Source organism: Aspergillus saccharolyticus, assembly GCF_003184585.1.
Source record: "Aspergillus saccharolyticus JOP 1030-1 unplaced genomic scaffold BP01scaffold_10, whole genome shotgun sequence".
Lineage (NCBI taxonomy): Eukaryota > Fungi > Ascomycota > Eurotiomycetes > Eurotiales > Aspergillaceae > Aspergillus > Aspergillus saccharolyticus.
Genome location: NW_020290620.1, coordinates 12,100 through 29,980, shown reverse-complemented (window position 1 = coordinate 29,980; position 17,881 = coordinate 12,100). Strand labels below are relative to the sequence as shown.

The following is a 17,881-nucleotide window of genomic DNA, read 5'->3' as shown; positions in this document are numbered from 1 at the left end:
TGTGTGATGATCTAATCCAATCAATTTCCCTTTCTATTGACCTGGTTTCCTTTGATCGCCATGGCTCATTTCTTTATCTGCGATGAGTGCATGCAGTGTCTTGCAAGTGCCCCTGCTCCGTTGATTCCCCACCTTGCCGCATGTTTGACGCTCAGTATCGTGGCTTGCTTGCTCTCTGTACGTATCCACTGGTCTTCCAGATGTCTACACTATAGCCAGGCGTCTCAATAGCAGCTGATAGAGTAAACCATTGCTGTCATTACTTGCCTTACATAGTGGAAACTGGGGGAGGTGGAACAGCAGTAGTCTACCGACCAGTGGTAATTCTTTATAAACGCATTTTCGAAGGTTGTAAACAGTTATTATGAAGAGTTCCTAGTAGATTTCGGTAGAATCCTAGAAGATTTAGACCAGTTCATAAATAGTACAAACCCCAATCGAACACTAATAACAACTGTTGATAACCGTTGATAATCATCGATAACCATCGACAACTCGTAACAGCTGTAGAAAATAAAATTATTGCTCACAATATATATTGTGATTGATATAACGAACTGTACCAGTTCTCGTGGATAATCCTCAATAATTGGTGGATTAAAGATTTAAAGAGTAGTCGAAACCAATTACAGTACTAGACTAGCTGGTTGTCAGCTATTGGTAACATGTGGCCATGATGAGCAACGATCACTTACTGTGGGCCTGCAGTTGTAGATCGCCGTGTCATTACACCTGACGTACTGTTCCTACTGCTGTAGCGTTAGTTACGATAAAAGTTATTCTTATTATGGCACTTCTTGCAGATATTCAAGTAGATCGAGTTGTTCCTCACATTCATGATAAACTCATTCGAACTTGGTAAAAGGGAGAGCAGGGAGAGCGCTAGATTTATCATCTCGTACAGTATGTGATACAATCTCTTCTATTGTTACTGAGTCCCTAAGGAACGGTACAGGTGGATAGATATCCATTCTTCTTCGCGGATGGTAAAGACAAAAGAATGAAATTCTATGTCGAGATCATGAGAATATTGGGTTGAGGCTGTATATCCGGGGAGATGATAGAGATGGATATGTTTGTATGTGTAGAGTTATGTATGTGTGATCGAGGAGATGATCCTCAACATCGTGGAGGTGAATCGAGCCAGTATCAGGCAGGAGGAGAAGGAGGAGGAGAAGAGGGGGAAGCAGGCAGCGGCATGACTGACCTCAAGCAGCCGCCGTCTTTTCTCTTCGAGGTTTGCCGCGTCCACGGAAATGACCTCCGCCTCGACCGCCACCACCACCTGCACCTCCACGTCGTGGATTCCCGCCAGTGCTGGATCCAGCCGCACCTGCTCCGTCAACGTGATTTCCGTTCGCGATTGTCCGGGGTTGGGTGCTGTCCCGTCGAGGGGTTGAATGAGGATGGCCTTTTTGTGATGCGGGGGGAGCACTGGATCCATTGCGGGGAGGCTGTTGTTGCTCTTGTACCGAAGGCGAGATTGACCCGTCAACCGGGCCAGCGGCGGCCTTTCCGCGCTTTTTCCGCTGCGGGAGCTGCTGCTGTGGTCCTTGTGGCTGTTGTTGGCTTTGACTTTGGGTTTGGCCTGACCCCTGACCTTTACTCTTGCCTTTGCCTCTGCCCCGATTCGACCGCGAATTCCCTTTCTCTTCCTTGTCAGTGGACGCAGAGTTCGTGTCTGGCTCTGGCAGGCCTTGGACTCGTCGACTCTCCTTATCCCACCACGCCTGGAATTCTTGTTCCAGTTGGATGTCCTCCAGATTGTGTTTGGCAGTCGCTGCTTCACGGATCTCATCCTTTTCGGTTTGTTGTTGCATGAGAATGGTAGCCAGTGAAAGCGAGTTCGAGGAAGGGGAATGGAAGCTGGTCTGGTAGGGCTCGGGACGTGGAATGTGGCGAATAGACTGGATAGCAGGTTGCGGAGTGGCTAGAGGGTTAGACGACGCCGGGGTGGATATGAAAGATGTCGAGGCTTGAGGTCGAGGGGGTGTCTGGACATTGACCGGTCCTTTGCGGCCTGGAGTCTGCGTGGGGATAGGGCTAGGTTTCGTCCGCGCTGCCGGTGGTGTTCCAGCGACAGTTTGCCGAAGGGTCATGGACGGTTTAGGCGACGCTTTCGCGGACTCTGGGGCTGGACTGCCGAGCCCGCTGGCTGGAGGAGCAGGCTTATTTGGGGTTGGCATTTTCCACGGGTTTTGAGGCGCTTCCTTTGCCTTCTGCTGAGCGACGAGCATCTCCTGCATCTGTTGTTGCTGAACCTTCTTGCGTTCCTTCTGCGACATCTTGGGTGCAGGATTGCTGGTACTTTCCCGACGAGCAGACATTCCCAGGCTGAGGTTCGAAACCCGATTGCCTGAAGCCTCGCTCATAATATCCTTGAGATTCTTTTTCGATGTAGATATCGCAGATGAGCTCCATGGCATTTGAGCGCTTGAGTCTGGGGGTGAGGAAAGCAGGTCCTGTTTCCTATGACGTGCTGCGGCGCAGGACTCGGATGGTGATTCTGTGAGTGTGGGATCGAGCGGTGACGCCATCTGGGTATCTAAATAGCTGGGATCCCCAAGAGAGCCTCCTTCGAAAGGGCTCGCTCGAAGAGCGGGAGAGTCGATAGAGAGTGGTGTATCGGCTGTGGCATTCTGTGTAACATCACGAACTGCTGCCTTGCCTTTTCCGAGATCCGCTGGAGACAGCGCAAACTCGTCGTCCATTTGGAACATCAAATCGGCAGTCGATTGTCTCGATTTTAACAGTGGACTGCGAGAAGCTGATAACGATCCGTCTTTGGCTGGAATAGGTTTGGCTTTTGATACTGAAGGAGACAGAGCTGCCCTTTCGATAACTGTTGCACGAGGCTTACCCTCGGAGCTGTCGATCCGAGTGAGGTGTGGTCTCAACCTCATGTAGTCGATCTTTCTCCTCCTATCAGTTTCCAAGGCAGATGCAAGCTCTGGATATCTCTCGAACATGTACTCCTCGGAGTTGCGTCCTCTCGAGATAGGTAAACTGGTCAATTGATTATCACGGCAAACAGTATCAAGAGCGTCAAGCAAGGATTCATCGAGGTCCGCTAGTAACCTATTGATATTATAAGTGTTGGTTCTGTTCTGGCTGTCTACACAAGCGTGCGGAGATTTATGCTTACCTGTTTGCTAGCAAATCTTCAAGGTTCAAACAGATGTATTCCAGAGCGGCATCCCTGAATTCCTTCACCGAGCAGGGCGACATAGAGTTGAGAAGGAAACAGACGTTGCGTGTATGCACTAGAGATCTCTAATCAATACCTCATTCTGATTCGTAGTAGAGTTCCCTAAGCTTACCGAATTTCCCAAGCATTTGCTGGCAAATTTGAGCCAGTCTGTCAATCATAAGCTCATTTGCCACAAAAGCAACGTCGATTATCAAATCAATAAAATCATCCAGCTCTTTCGTCCTGACATTGTCAAAGAGCTCGGCCTCGGTGTCCGCATATAGGTAGCGAAGGACAAAATCAAACACATGTTGGTCAATATGCTTGAGGTCAATATGAATGATAGCATCTGCATGAGCACGGCGTGAAGACAGCCATCTTCCATCTGAGCGACCGAAGAACAGGGCGTTGAAGAAGGGGCATCTCTGACACAGAACATGGCTGTGAGCCTTGACTTCTCCCCTTTTCAAGTCAATGATGACATCTCCACTGTCGAAGAAAGCAGGATCCTGTATGGCATACTCCATGTCATGCCGCAGAGCCTTTGTTGGTTCAATCATAAGTCTCGCAGCTCGTTCCAGACTTGGCAGATTCAAATGCGTGGCAACACGCATTACTTCGGATCGAACCTGCCGGTATCGAGAGGACTTTTCCGATGACTGCCTAGCCTGGTGCCAGACGTCTAGTATCTCGTCCGTATACATGTAGAACGCCAGATTCAAAATCGTGAAAATATCCAAGGATTGAAATGTAAGTTGGATATCTCCTTCACTGTCTCGTCCAATGGTCAAGATATCGAGCGGAGAAGCGCGACCTGTATGCCTGAAGCTGTACAGAATCTCACGAAGAATGGAACTTCGCCCGGCCAAGATAAATTCATGAACAGGAAGTCGTACATCTGACAATGTTGTCTTAATCCAAACGACTCCAGAAAGTGTACGGGTTCGCGATGTCTCAAAGTAAGGTTCAATCTCTGACGATCCCAGGATCGCCCTCTTGATGAGCAAAGCCGGATTTGAGACTATTTGAGCACTTCCAAATGTATCTTCTGAGCTCCTGGTATCTATGAATGAGCTGAACGGAGATAAGGGAAGGAAATCCGCCCATAATGTCGGTTGAGAGACTATAATCTGTTCATGAGTGACTTCAGAGTCCCGCTGCACAGCTGCAAAAGCCCCATAAGCATTGCTGCAAACACCGACTACTCTAGACAACCCGGGTATCCTGGCGAATTTGTAGTCCTTCGTTGAATCTTTTGACTTCCGGCGCTTCTCTTTGCTCCAAGCAGAACCGGAGACGGTACAGATAATGACCGACCCGTCCTGTCCAACATCAAAATCCCTTGCTGCCATATGTGCCTTCTTCACAGACCAGATCCTGGTCGGCACTGACATGGAGTTCCGAGGTTTGGAAGGATTTGTGGTCGATGTTGACATTGACGAAGCGTCTGTCTTGTTAACTTGCACGGTGTACACCTCTCCAAAACTCGACAAGGCGCAGATAGTATTGCCGGCAGATTTGACTTTGACCACTTGGTTGACGGAGGAGCCATACCTCGTGGCCATGAAACTATCTTTTATAAATCTGGAGCTGACATCTAGCGGAAATGAAAGTTTGGAGTAACCATACTGGGAAAACACCCAAACCTCGTGGTTCTGGAGAAGAACAGATGTCGCCTGATCAATGGCAGATACACTCTGTATGGGTGCACTAAACAACGACGCTCCCACCCGTCGAGGGGTTGTCTGCATCTCAAGTGATCGAGCATCGGAGTCAATGAGCCCAAGTTGTCCTTCATTCTTGCCGAAAGTATAAAGGCCAGAGTTGCTGAATACGACGGAATGGACGCCTGATGCTGCCACCCCAAGAATCACTTCCTTCTTGAAGGGATTAAAAATTTGCCGTGGTTGTTTTTGCATAGGCACATCGTCCTGATTGTTCGACCTCGGCAAGCTGTAGCCCAATTGGCCATACTTGTTGCTTCCCCAGCTATAGATTTCTCCATTCTCGGTGATTGCAAGCGTGTGATCTTGTCCCAGGGCCACGGAAACCACCTTCTTGTTGGCAAGGCCTCCGCCCTCGATGCAGACGAAAGTGAAACGAGTGGTTTCGTCCCCAGTGCCCAAACGCCCACCAGGGCCAAAGCCACACAAGAAGAGGTTTGATTCCGGATCGGCAGTAATGATAGCAGTATGAAGCTTAGACATAATGATATCCTGGATCTTTATAGGTTTGCTCTTCACAATCGCGGGCAGTTCGGTTGCGCCCACATTGTCTGACTCTTGCTGGACATAGAGCTTACCGGATTCGGACCGCTGTTCTTGAAACTCATGATAAAGTCGTTTCAGAAGATGGCCGGGCCTTTTCAGGATAATTCGTTCCGGAAACTGACGATCATCCTGATCTCCGACACCGAGGTTCAGGTTTTTGTTGCTACCGAAGGTGAAAACCTCATCGCCAGATAGATTTGTGGTTGGCTTCAGAAGACGCTTGCTGAACCGGCTATCGTGGTCGGGGTCTTCGTCATCCGATGACCCTTCAGACACGAGATCGTTGTGCTCGCCACCTGCAGATAATCTGGCAGCGTTTGTCGAATCGGAGCTCCGTTTGATGTCTCGGGACGCTATTGTAGCTGCGTATACATCAAACGGACTGTATCCTTCTCGATCCTTAATCCGGATCAAGCTTCCAACCGGAAGCCCCGAGTTACCCGCTTTGCTAAAGTCCGTGGCGTCGCGCATGTCTCGAGTCATCAGCGCCTGCGCGATTGTGGCGTTTCCGGCATAGAGGGCTCGATGTAGGGCCGTCCAGCCACTTTCCCAATCTTGCGCGTAGATGTCCAGGAAAGGAACCTGGAGCAAGGCGACGGCAAAGTCAATCGCTGTGGGTTTTTTTGACGAGGCCACATGGTGCAGAATCGTGCGACCGTGGTTGTCCCTCACATTCAATTCCTCCCTTGATATTGTTTTACCCGACCGTACCGAGCCGATACCACGCTCAGCAATCGATGCTCCGGGAGATGTCCCACTCAGCTTTTTGCTTCTGGTCGAGACGCCTGGCGATGATGCCAGACCTAATCCGGGGCTTCCAGCCTTCAAGCCGCCTCCATTGCCCGTCGTTCCAGTGGCGGTTGCCAAGAAACGCTGGAAGCTCTCGACATCATCGTAGAGAAAGAAACTCCAAAGCTTGCTACTCATGTGCCCAGAAATTGTATGTCAGAAACCCTTATCAGCGCAGGACCAGAACGTCGCCGTAACCGCGGAGGGTTGGCGGGCGCACTGGCAGAAAGACTGCGGGTGACAAGAGTATTCTAACGAGGTAGGAGGAGAAGTCGACTGTCGTCAACTTAGAGCCTGTATTGTTGCCTGAGCGTTTTCAATCCAGTGTACGAGTGCAGCAATCAGCGAGATTGAAGGACGAGTGCGCGGCTTGCAAGGCTTGCAGGGCTTGCGGTAGAGGACGTGTCGCGAGGGCGAGAACTTGTGGTGGCGATGGATGGCTAGCGATACACGATAAGCACAGAACTCGACCGGAGTGGAAGCGGAGGTGATCGGAGGGGAGGCGAAAGGATGACACGTCGATCCAACTTTGGTACCGATACGCGACGGTGATAGAGATAAAAGAGGAGAGATTGCAGACGGTAGAAGATCGAAGGAAAGGAGAGGAGAGGAGAGGAGAGACAAAGTGGGAGGAAAGGAGGGGTGAAAAGAATGAATGGGGGGGGAAATCTGACTCTTGACACTTACGGCAGTGTGCACTTGCATCCATGTACGTAGTAAGTTATGGGCTTTTGACCCGTGGATAAGACCGTCCGGGCGGGTGGCCAATCGGGGATTGTACTCCCCTCCATGCCCCCGGACGAGAGGCCAACGACCTCTCATCCTTTATACCTAGTTTAGTATACTACTTACCATCATCGACTAGGTAGTAATCATATCTTGAATTGTCCGAGTCTTTCAGGAGGTTCCATGTTCAAATCATGATTACCTCGGGACGTATGTTTTCCCCATGGCGGGGTATGTTCAGGGAGTTTATTACCGTATAGTATCCTGTAGCTGGGAGCAATCATCCATGACCTGATCGCAGGCTCTTTTACCGTAAGAGATATGGACAGTGTCTATCATATAGCACTGTTTCGAGGAAGAACAAAACCTCAGTCATCCCCATATCAGTGACCGGGTGTAATCCCTTGCCGACGGTGTAGTGTATGGAGTGAGTTTGCAGAGCGACTAAATCCGGTCTGGTGGAAGGAAACCGTTGAAGATGAATGAGGCTGAAGACAAAGAGGGATCATCCGATTGTGGCTGGTGATCGCTGGTCAAGCCCCCACTAGTTAAGGAGTAAGATTGACATTCTCGATCGAGCATAGAGTAGATTCCCTGAATCTGCCACGAACAAACTGGGGCAGGGACGTGTCAAAAGATATGGGAGTCAGATTGGCAAGACATTCCCAGGACAAATCGGGCAAAAATACCCATCCATTAGATTAGCAAACAAAAGACTTGGAATGACATTACACTGTCTGCCAGGTAAGAATCAGTCGCAAGGGGCCCTCCATTATCCTGACAGTCAAGGTCACGAGTGTCTACTGCAATTATACCTGCTTTATCATGCTTCCAGCATCTGCAGTGGTATGCTACGTGCTCAATGCAACTTTGGTTAGCTCAGCGCTGCTCTGGATGGGGGGGGGGGCAGCGCTAAATCGCCATGACTATGCCTGCGAATGCTGAGTAGAGCGAAAGGACAAAGGTACGAAGCAGGGAGTCGACCAGCTTCACATCATCTCATGCATACAGCTGCATCACCAACTGGCCCCAAACAAACCGGTCCAAGTAGGTGTCGTGTGTCAACTAAGCGGAACCCTCGAACATCTGGCTCGGTCGGTCGATAATATTTGATCCTGGTCGATCCATATATGAGTACTTCATACTACTCCGTAGTCTGCGGTGACGGCGAATTACTTGGAGTGGTATAGCGTCCCTGCTTAGGCATAGCGCCCTTTGCCCCTTGGCTATCCACTGCGTGGAAATACAGATCAGCACCTTGCCACCTTTCCGCCTTGGCAATCTGCTTGAGGACGAACGCTACGTGGCTAATGCGGCTTACCTCATTGCTCAATCTCACTGCTTAGTACTTACGTCTGTGGAGTGCTTGCTATGCCTGCCGTATCAACTGCGTTAATCTTCCTACAAGATCTACCGTAAGCCGAAAACATCTGCTTACTCTGCCATGCTCCTCACTCGAACAACTACTTTCAGATTATTTTCGACTTTTGACTCCTTTCGATATCCCGCATACACAACACATTATTGAGCTTGATTATATCTCTTCCTAAAGCATGGATGAAGGTCATGAATATAGCCCTATCAATGTCATTCTTTGAGCTAAGCTATAACACTACTCGTCTTCCTGGCTCGTTATTTATTGTTGTTGAGGAATACTATGTCATAATATAAGAAGGGCTAGATTACCTATACCTAAATACAGGGCTTAGAATTGTGCTTCTGCAGGTGCCCAATCATTGCCGAATTTATATTTCCATCATTACTAAATAACAAATGCCATACTGCTGAAGTGGTATACCTGACAAACTCTTTCCAGATATCCCTGGCATCTTTGTCCGCCACTTTTTGACTCTCATTAGCACCAATAAATGGTCATAGTTCATGAGCCCCTTGTGTTCAAAGCATCGCGATATTGAGCGTGCTGCTTCTGAAACTGCACTAACTCCTCCGAGGTGAATTGAAATGGGCAATCACCAGATAATCCCAAACTATCCCAGTCTGCCGAGACAGAGATTAAGTAGCTGTAAAGGCCTAGTATATCACCCTCTGTGGATAAATCGTGGTACCGATACAGTTCAGTCAGTTTTGGATCAAGATTCAATGCCTCATAAACTGGGTTATTGTAGTCAAATATGCACATTTCGTAATATCTGGTACGGGCGGCTGTGTCTTGGTTCCGAAGTACGCTTTGCTTCTGTTCGGGACTGAGTGCAGCAAAACCAGAGAGACTAGGCATAGAATCGCCAAGTTTATAAGATCTGGGAGTTCCAAGAAATTTGGGGAACTGTGCTTGCAGAAATAATGGAAGGATTTTAGATGACTGCCAACCGATAATTCCAAGAATATTTGAAGGCTGTGTCGCAGAAACCAGGATATCGTCAAGAGGTAGACCGCTATGCCATAAAGATGGTTTGGAGACTCTCTGAACTCGATTGTCCGAGGTCAAAATAGGTGTCAAAACCGAGGCCTTTTCTAGCAGAGCTCTAATTTCATCGATAGGGTCGAAATGAACTTGAGTCATCGCTTGGAACTTATTTTCGACACTCTGGCGAATTGTTTGGGTAATCACCTGTTGTTGACCGAAGTACGAGGCGAAATTCTCGAAAGTTAACCCTACAGTGGGTTGAAAGGATGGTTAGAACAGTGTTGATGGCCAATAACAAATACAAAGGAATAACGTGGATGTGAGAAATAGACTGACAAGGCCCGAAAGACTTTAACTCTCCAGACGATTCCGTGTTGTCATCTGTTTGTGACAACTTATATATTGGTCCAACGCAGAAAGATTCACCACAGTCGCGTTCAGAGGCCAGCGGATAATACTTCGGTTGAGCAGATGCCGAATCCCGCAAGTAGAGAGCACCGTATGCTGGGAAATCCAGATTTGCAAGCTCAGTCTCCATAGCGACAATCTTCTCAATAATGCTGTAGCGATCCAGGGTACTTAGATTTTCCCACAAGTCTTTTAGAGCAACCCCAGGAGTCTTCTCTATGATCAAATATTCCGAACCAATCTCATTTGTCTTATCTGGGTTCCAGGCGAGGACATTTGGAACTGGAAGGGATGTATATTGGCGCACTAGGAGATGTCAGCTTCGAAGAGTTTGTCTAACAGGACATGAAGCATACGGTATTTGAGAGTCGCTACCTCAGACGCGAGGAAGGCTTGTTCTGTGTGTGTGCATGGTAACTTTGCAATGAGTTTACACCCATTATCCATAGTAAGCAGGAAGCCTCTACTGTATTCACTGTTTAGCTTATCCACGTGTACGCAAATGGGATTGCCATCAAGAAGAGATGAGGCTAGGCAACGTAATTTATGAAGACCGAGTTCCAGTTTGCGCTGTGCAGATTGCTGTGCCTCTGAGGGGTGAATCGATTCATCGTGATCAGACCTCCTCTTTGTCGATTTTTTTGAGGACATTGTAGTAAATGATAGTTTGGGTGCCTTCAACGGCGCAAGAAGGGCCGCGCGTCCGCAAAACTTCGAGGTTGGGAAACGTGGCTTAAGACGGAATGAGCAAGGCGGTTGAATGTGCCTCAGCATTGGTGCTGGCACGAATAACAGAAAGACCACGAGACTGATTGCAAGCAGACTTGCATAAAGCTGAAGCAAGATCCGATTTTCAAGATATTTAGATCAGATGTCATTCGCGTAGAAATAAGATTAAGGGTTCATTTGTGTTGAAGCTCGCGGTGGTGAAATTCGATCGGCGGTGCCTACCCCTGTCCCCGCAAGTCACATGATCTATTCAAGAAACACGGATACGCAAAGCGGGATTGTGAGGGGCAGCTAAGGAGACCCCACGCGGCAAAACCAGATGATCGGCTTTCGCCATATTGTCTTGTGCTACATCCGAGAACCGCCTTACTGATTACTTATCCATACATATTCGTAAGCCAAGCACAAGTAGACACATTGCTTGTATTTCATTAATGCAAGACCGTGTAAAATGCCTCGTTCTAGAACAAAGAAAAATGAAAACTTGAGCCACACAGTATTACTTTCGCTCACAATTAATCAGCTAGCGGCAAGTGAATCGGCCATTGGCATCCAGATGGCCTAAGCTACACGATAATGACGACTAGCTATGTTAATAAGAATGTTGTCAACTCGTAGGCCTGATCAGTTCACCACTCAAGACATTTGAGGTAAACGTGATCGTAAGGACGAGTTGACTGCAACCAAGCCTTATGGCTATATTTTAGATGTTTGAGGGTCGGGATGATAGCATATGGCTGTCATTCTAGCTTTTTAGACTCTTGCCTAGTGGATCAAAAAGGAAAATGGACGAGTTACAGCTTGAACTAGAAGGTGAAGGTGCCGTGGTCAGGTAAAGCAGAGGAGGAAACTATTTGCTCAAAACTTTGAAACGAAGAACAGCCTAGTCAAGTCAAACCATGCAAGTCTGCTTCATTATGCCTTGAAAAAATTCCGAAAGGATCCAATCTTTCGCACCGTGCACGCCTCTAAATCTCTTGGCCTTCTTGCAATATAGACAGCACACCGCCGACTAGATGGAAACTTCCTGTGACAAATATCTCGGTCTCTTTCAATCCGCGGTTTTCTCTGGCAATCGCTCTCGCTTGGTCAACAGCAGCTTCTACCGTAGGCAAGCAGATCACTTCATCTCCGGGGTTCAGCTCTTTCCAGGTTTGCGCTAATTCTCTTTGCAAAGATAAACTCTGGATCGTCTCTGGGTCGACGTTTTGATTCATGAATTCTTGAGTTCACACAAGTTAGTCACAGTATATTTTTTTTCGGTTTCTCCATTGCATAAATTTCAGGTGCTAGAAGATGATACAAACCGATATTACTCGACTTCAGACTATTCATGCTATTTGTGCAGAAAATGGCGCACGTGAATTTGAGACCAAAATTTTTGTCCAGAGTATGATGAATGGTTTTGAGAAGCGAAATGGCGTCTCTCGACGATTGTTGATTAAATATAAGAACTCGCGGAAGACTGCCGAAATAAAGTAAGCACTGAAGTCTAACAGTGATTTGAAGAGAAACCAACCTGATACCCGATCTTCTTCCAAACCAAGAGCAGGCTGCTTCGAGGCTTTCTTGAGTGTGCGCACCATCAAGATACCAATGTTCATGACCCATGACTAATTCCTGGCATCTCCCTCGGCATAAAGTATCTTCAAGCCCTTGGATAAATAGGGTAGACAATTCACCACCCCTGAAACTTGTGACAACACCAAGCTTTTTCAGAACGGTTTCTGCCAATTTGATGGCTAGAAAAGCATTCATCCGTTGGAAAGGTTCTGCTGGTTTAATGTCAATCTCATGGACCGCCTGATATTCCTCAACTATACTCAGAGAAGCTCCTTTTTCAGTTGCACGTTTCTTTAAAACCTCCATCGCATGAGATACCTGAGGTACAGTGAACGCAGGACATCCTTTTTTGAAGATCCCTGCTTTGTGCCACGCTATCTTGTCAATTGTATTACCAAGCATAGTAACATGATCGATACCGAGTGTAGTAATACCAGTAACAGCAGGGCTGGTAATAATATTAGTAGAATCTAGTTCGCCTCCAACGCCGACCTCGTAAATGGCTGTGGTAACGTCCTCTTGCATGAAGACATGAAATGACATAAGAGTTAGGAATCGAAAGTAAGATGGTCTGATTCCCGAGTTGAGATCTTCAAGTTCAAGAGCATCCCAGACTTCAAAGAAGTACTTGGCAAATTTCTCCTCCGATAATGGCTCTGAATTGATCTGAATTCTCTCGCGCACAGTTGTTATATGGGGTGAAGTATAAAGCCCAATCTTTTGAGGCGTCCCAAGTGAAATGCGATGTTGTTGAAGGATAGAGTTTGTGTAAGCGCAAGTAGTGCCTTTGCCTTTAGTGCCAGCAACATGGACTACATTGAGTCTGTCAAGATCACTGATCTGTTCAGGTTGTGTCTACTATATCAGATATGTTCAGTGAGCAGTGATCAGGTATGCCTACCGAGTAGCCTAGACATTGAACCCAAGTTCGCATTTGATCCAAAGCCGATTCATTTAAAAGTTTTTTTGACTGGATCCGATCCCGTAAGATTTTGAAACCAGTTTGCGTCGTATTTAATTTTCGTATCGCTTCCTAATCCATTCTATATCAGTTGATATTACCAGAGATTGGAATGTAATGTAGATTATACAATGTAATTCGGTGTAGACTTAATCATCTTTGTAAATATAGTAGAAGGTGGCTTTTTGACTGGGAACGGTCAAAAACCACCAACTGTGCGCGGGAGGTAGCCTGCCTTTATAGCCAATAGCTGGATTCTAGCTTCATTATGGAGTAAGGTAAATTACACTCAACCTATATGACCAAAGCACACAAAGTTACCCCTCACCTGCCCCACCACTCCTGCGATCCGAACCGCAAAGTCTTATCGTGCACCCTGGGTGCCTATTGGAAGTCTTACGTTATCACTGTCACATTAGGCACAGGCGCTTGCACTCCTCACTCTATTGGTGAGATTCTCTCGCCTGTAGTCCTGTTACTATTTTAGTTTCCGAGGCAGCATATCATGTCAGTACTTAAAGGACAGATCTTCCCTCCAAAATCAAGCTCTCTGTTATCCATCAGAGCTTCACCCAACAGATGGTCAAGCACGTCTCGAAAGAAACCGCTTAGAATGAACACAAGTACTGAATACGGACTAACAGTCCTCTACCAACCGCCTAGCCCGGACGATATTACATATGAGTAAGGACTAAGCAAGTATCCTTTATAAATATTCTACTCATCCAAATCCAGCCTCATCGCGGTTCACGGGCTTAACGGAGATGCCATAGAGACTTGGACCCACAAGCAGAGTGGAGTCATGTGGCTTCGTGATCTATTGCCACAGGAGTTGCCAAACATCCGTATCATGACATACGGATACAATGCACGGTTCAACAATTTTACTGGACACCAGGATCTTAGAAACATATCCATGAAACTTCTGTCAGAATTGGTCGATTTGAGGAAGACGGAAAAGGTTTGAATTCAGCTGAGACAAGCTAGCGTTCGCTTACAACCAAACAGGAATGCAAGAGACCTATTGTCTATATTTGTCATAGCCTTGGTGGAATTGTTGTGAAGAAGGTACGAAACTGTTTAAAACTCAATAAATTTGGCTAATTTTGTCCTTAGGCCCTTCTTATACGGTGCCCAAGGGAGCAGCAACATGTGCAAGATGCCGCCTACGGGGTCATTTTTCTAGGTATATTGCAATATCTGCCATTTAGTTTCAATCATGCTAATGACGTAGCAACCCCTCATAGTGGCAGTGGTGTTGCCGACACAGGAAAAGTCATAGCGAATATCATCCATGCTTGTTCCCCTTTCCGGCCGGCTCGCGGACTGCTAAGCTTGCTTCGCAAAGATTCCAAAGTGCTATTTGAAATCACAGAAGACTTCGTGGAGAAAGCAGGGAAGTTACAAATTGTATCATTCTTCGAGTTGGAAATGACAAGCATTGGGATTTTCAAAAGACTGGTATGCCAATATAGTTGGATTAGATGAAAGGTCTGACTGTCCAGTTTAGGTTGTTGAGCAGCGGTCGGCAATCCTCAACATCCCAAATGAGATCCCGATCGGTCAATTCGCTGATCATCGAAATATTGCACGATTCTCATCTGTGAAGGACCGAAACTACAGACCAGTAGTCACTCGCTTACTCAAGTTCAAACAAGATATCACAAGAGCACTTACTAGTCCCGCTAGTTGCTCGCGAGAAGAACAATGTCAGTATTAAGTTCTTCGACAGATTACCGCGCATTACTAACCAATCTAATAGTTTCAAAACTTGATATGGACACAGAACTTGTATTTGATGTGCCGTTCGATAGGTGTACTTCATTCCGAGGAAGACAACAACTTCTAGACAATATGGACAAGTATTTCAGTCAGTCTAGTTCGGATAGACAGTTGATATATGCACTGACTGGCCTCGGTATTTCACACTTACATCATTTGGAGGTCTAGTTTTGCTAATTCGGAGCAGGTGGAACTGGTAAAACACACAGCGCATTGCAGTACGCTCTGCGTAATCGTTTTAGATATAAAGATGGTGTGGTTTTTTTCAATGCCACTTCAAACACTACATTGATGGCCGATTTCCAGCGTATCTGTGATTTACTGCACCTGGGTAACACACCTGACAAGATAGAATTCTTGAGAAAGTGGTTCGCCAGTCCCAGAAATACTCACTGGCTCATGATCTTCGACGGCGCAGATAATCTGGACTCTGTCTCACTCTCAAAATATTTTCCGGTCTGTTCTTGGGGTCACATTATCATCACAAGTCGCGATCCAGTAGTCGTCGGTGTTCTTGCTCCTGCAGGTCAAGCCGTGGAACCCCTGGATGAGCATGCTGCTATAGGTTTACTCCTTGAAAAAGCTGCTATCAGTGATATGACGCAGGATAATCTCGACCAGGCTAATGCTATTGTAAGAAAGCTGGGATACCTTCCGCTGGCAATCGATCAAGCTGGTGCTTTTATCCGGAGACGACAGAAGTCGCTGAGAGACTATCAGCGCCTCTTTCAAGAAAAGCAGTACGAAATACTCAAGATCAATCCTGGAATAAGTGGTTATGATAACACCGTGGCGACTGTTTGGGAGCTGAACTTTCGTCAACTTGAAAGAGACGCTCCACGAGCTTCAGGCCTTTTGATACTTTTCTCATACCTCGAGGGCGGTAATATCACCGATACAATGCTCCGCAGAGCATGCTCAACGAAAAAGGTGTGGGGCCGCGACGGGGAAATCGCCCATATCACACCCGAAGAGACAGGTCTTGATCAAGAATTGACCACTCTCCTCGGGGATGAAATGCAACTGGATGAAGAGCTTGGGCATCTGCTTGGATTTTCATTGATACAGAGAAATACCACAGGGACTGAAGGAAAGGCGATATCAGTTCACCCTCTCGTTCAGGACTGTGCAACTCATAGAGTTGCTCATAAAGAGCGTGTAAAATGGCAGATACAGGCCATTTCGCTAGTCGCTCATGCATTTCCTTTCAGTGTATATGTTGACGATGAGTATGTCTCCTTTTAATCACCTAGATTCGCTGCTAACAAGTCATAGTTTTGGTGCTGTTGGACGAGAGATGTTTGTGCATATCCCTCGGATATTGAAGATTTTCGACCAATTAGACCCTTCTGTCTGTGAGAAGTACCCAGCTCTCAAGAAGGCTGTAACGATTATGCTCCTTTCTGCTGCAAGATTTCGCTACTTTCCGTGGAAAAACGAATGCATTGACAGAATAAGAGGTCTTCTATCGAATGAGAAAGATTGTTATTTGAAAGGATGGGCTACCTGTGTCGAGAGCAAAATTCTTCGTTTGCAAGGCAAGTTCAAGCAGTCATATACAGTTCTCGAAAACCATATCCACAACATAGCTTTGCCGGGGCTTGACGAGGCTCTGGTTTCGGATGTGAGATGGAATGCCACGAAAGGAGATATCGTAGTCTCTTTTGCAGAGACTCTTATCAGAGAGGGCGATCTCCAACGGGCCCAAGAAGAGCTCAATGTCTGGCAGCCCATTCATCCAGAAGCTCCATCATCGATGGAGCTTCTGGTCTTACAAAGTCGTGATGTGATGATCGGGAGAATATTAAGAAACCAGGGTCGATTTCAAGAGGCGCTGCCATACTTGGAGCAAATACTCAGTCGATTTTCGGCAGAGGATTACTACGTAAGTACTGGTTGGCAGATGAATCTAATCTCGAATATCACCGCATTGTACTGCGAGGTTGGAAGACCAAAGGAAGCAGAAACACTCATCGAGAAACCACTCGAAATAAGTTTAAAAAATGGATGGTATAACATCAGTACAGGGAGACAATTACGGCTCGGCCTCATAGAAAGCTTTATTCGACGTGGCTTGCTTGTGAGAGCTGAGCAGTGCTTGACAGAGCTTTTGTCAGTCGTCGAGCGAATTACTGATCCAGATGTCAGCCAGAGTACGCAGCATTTTCGCGTGTGGGTCGGACTGGCAAGAATCTCACATCTCCAAGGTCAATTAGAGACTGCACTTGCGCGCTGGCAGCGTGCATCAGAATTACTGAGAAACTCAGGTTGGGATCAGGGTTTCAATCATGGTGTTGTTTTGTACTCCATCGCTCAGATCTTATCACGGATTGGTCGATACGACGAGTGTCAACAAGTCATTAAGCAAGCGCAGAAGAACATTGCAGATGAGAAGGGAAGATATTGGATTGTGGGTCTTGGCTCATACTGGTATGACTATATCGTGACCGTGCTAGGAAGTGAGGGGAGAAACCCAGTGATTTTGTCTTCATAGTTTGACGGGGGAGCACCGAGACTGAAATTGTGGCCTCAAGCGCATTGGGGACAATCCAAAGCTTTGCACAGAAGAAGAGTGATCAGTCGTTGGCTGTATAGAGACCTATTGTTACAAGGCAATCGCTCCTTGGTAAGTGGGCTACGTACCTGAAGCCGATACAGTTTCATTCTGCCTTTCTTTCCCTTTACATATCGACATCTAGAATTTTCAAAGTCTAGAAGGGTGGAAAGTTATCTCTCAATCAATCACCTTATATATCACCATGTGGACGAACTATTCACGAGAGCCTCTTGACTGTATGTGTAAGATACTCTGCGAGAGGTATTAACTAAAAGCACAATTTTACGGCTTTAAGACGTTGAGAGACCACTTCAAAAATGTGTGTGAATCAGAATGCGGGAAGAGGTGAGCGGCTCGCCTGCTCGCCTGGCGGTTATTTTACGGGCAGATAGGTAATATGACAAAATACTTATGAGATAACCTTAAATCTAGAATCGCTGGGACTTGGGCAATATCCATCAACTGAGATCATCCTACCGCGTTCTTTTTCCTCACCATAGGTAAGTGAATGTGTGACTGTCGATAAATATTCCACCTTGCC

General features: G+C 46.8%; 4 protein-coding genes across 4 annotated transcripts; 1 reads left to right on the top strand and 3 right to left on the bottom strand.

The window, feature by feature from the left end:
* Positions 1-917: 917 nt before the first annotated feature.
* Positions 918-6,536, bottom strand: BP01DRAFT_14688 (BTB domain and ankyrin repeat protein). Its single transcript, XM_025570595.1, has 3 exons — positions 3,321-6,536; positions 3,146-3,263; positions 918-3,078 (listed from the first exon to the last, which is right to left on the bottom strand). Exons 1-3 carry the CDS (start codon positions 6,385-6,387, stop codon positions 1,209-1,211), a joined length of 5,055 nt encoding a protein of 1,684 aa, XP_025432371.1. The 5' UTR covers positions 6,388-6,536; the 3' UTR covers positions 918-1,208.
* Positions 6,537-8,678: 2,142 nt separating this feature from the next.
* BP01DRAFT_355423 (uncharacterized protein) lies at positions 8,679-10,659 on the bottom strand. The gene is made up of 3 exons (XM_025574684.1): positions 10,105-10,659; positions 9,677-10,054; positions 8,679-9,588 (listed from the first exon to the last, which is right to left on the bottom strand). The coding sequence occupies exons 1-3, from the start codon at positions 10,397-10,399 to the stop codon at positions 8,855-8,857; spliced, it is 1,407 nt and encodes a 468-aa protein (XP_025432370.1). The 5' UTR covers positions 10,400-10,659; the 3' UTR covers positions 8,679-8,854.
* Positions 10,660-11,216: 557 nt separating this feature from the next.
* On the bottom strand, positions 11,217-13,191 carry BP01DRAFT_422388 (FolC protein). Its single transcript, XM_025579568.1, has 5 exons — positions 13,132-13,191; positions 12,942-13,073; positions 11,997-12,880; positions 11,785-11,942; positions 11,217-11,699 (listed from the first exon to the last, which is right to left on the bottom strand). Exons 1-5 carry the CDS (start codon positions 13,156-13,158, stop codon positions 11,446-11,448), a joined length of 1,455 nt encoding a protein of 484 aa, XP_025432369.1. The 5' UTR covers positions 13,159-13,191; the 3' UTR covers positions 11,217-11,445.
* A 375-nt stretch (positions 13,192-13,566) lies between these two features.
* Positions 13,567-17,610, top strand: BP01DRAFT_414894 (LipA and NB-ARC domain protein). Its single transcript, XM_025579089.1, has 9 exons — positions 13,567-13,685; positions 13,737-13,962; positions 14,010-14,069; positions 14,118-14,187; positions 14,236-14,462; positions 14,512-14,710; positions 14,764-14,919; positions 14,971-16,012; positions 16,059-17,610. Exons 1-9 carry the CDS (start codon positions 13,615-13,617, stop codon positions 17,275-17,277), a joined length of 3,270 nt encoding a protein of 1,089 aa, XP_025432368.1. The 5' UTR covers positions 13,567-13,614; the 3' UTR covers positions 17,278-17,610.
* Positions 17,611-17,881: the final 271 nt, after the last annotated feature.

Coding starts and splice junctions, on each gene's coding strand:
- BP01DRAFT_14688 (XM_025570595.1), bottom strand. CDS start 6,387: ATGAGTAGCAAGCTTTGGAGTTTCTTTCTCTACGATGATGTCGAGAGC. Junction 3,264..3,320: donor GCAAATGCTTGGGAAATTCG/GTAAGCTTAGGG, acceptor AGAGATCTCTAG/TGCATACACGCAACGTCTGT. Junction 3,079..3,145: donor GAAGATTTGCTAGCAAACAG/GTAAGCATAAAT, acceptor TAATATCAATAG/GTTACTAGCGGACCTCGATG.
- BP01DRAFT_422388 (XM_025579568.1), bottom strand. CDS start 13,158: ATGATTAAGTCTACACCGAATTACATT. Junction 13,074..13,131: donor AGTCTACACCGAATTACATT/GTATAATCTACA, acceptor AGAATGGATTAG/GAAGCGATACGAAAATTAAA. Junction 11,700..11,784: donor TCTGAAGTCGAGTAATATCG/GTTTGTATCATC, acceptor TGTGAACTCAAG/AATTCATGAATCAAAACGTC.
- BP01DRAFT_414894 (XM_025579089.1), top strand. CDS start 13,615: ATGAACACAAGTACTGAATACGGACTAACAGTCCTCTACCAACCGCCT. Junction 14,188..14,235: donor CTACGGGGTCATTTTTCTAG/GTATATTGCAAT, acceptor CTAATGACGTAG/CAACCCCTCATAGTGGCAGT. Junction 14,920..14,970: donor ATATGCACTGACTGGCCTCG/GTATTTCACACT, acceptor AATTCGGAGCAG/GTGGAACTGGTAAAACACAC.
- BP01DRAFT_355423 (XM_025574684.1), bottom strand. CDS start 10,399: ATGTCCTCAAAAAAATCGACAAAGAGGAGGTCTGATCACGATGAATCG. Junction 10,055..10,104: donor GGTAGCGACTCTCAAATACC/GTATGCTTCATG, acceptor GACATCTCCTAG/TGCGCCAATATACATCCCTT. Junction 9,589..9,676: donor GTTAAAGTCTTTCGGGCCTT/GTCAGTCTATTT, acceptor AACCCACTGTAG/GGTTAACTTTCGAGAATTTC.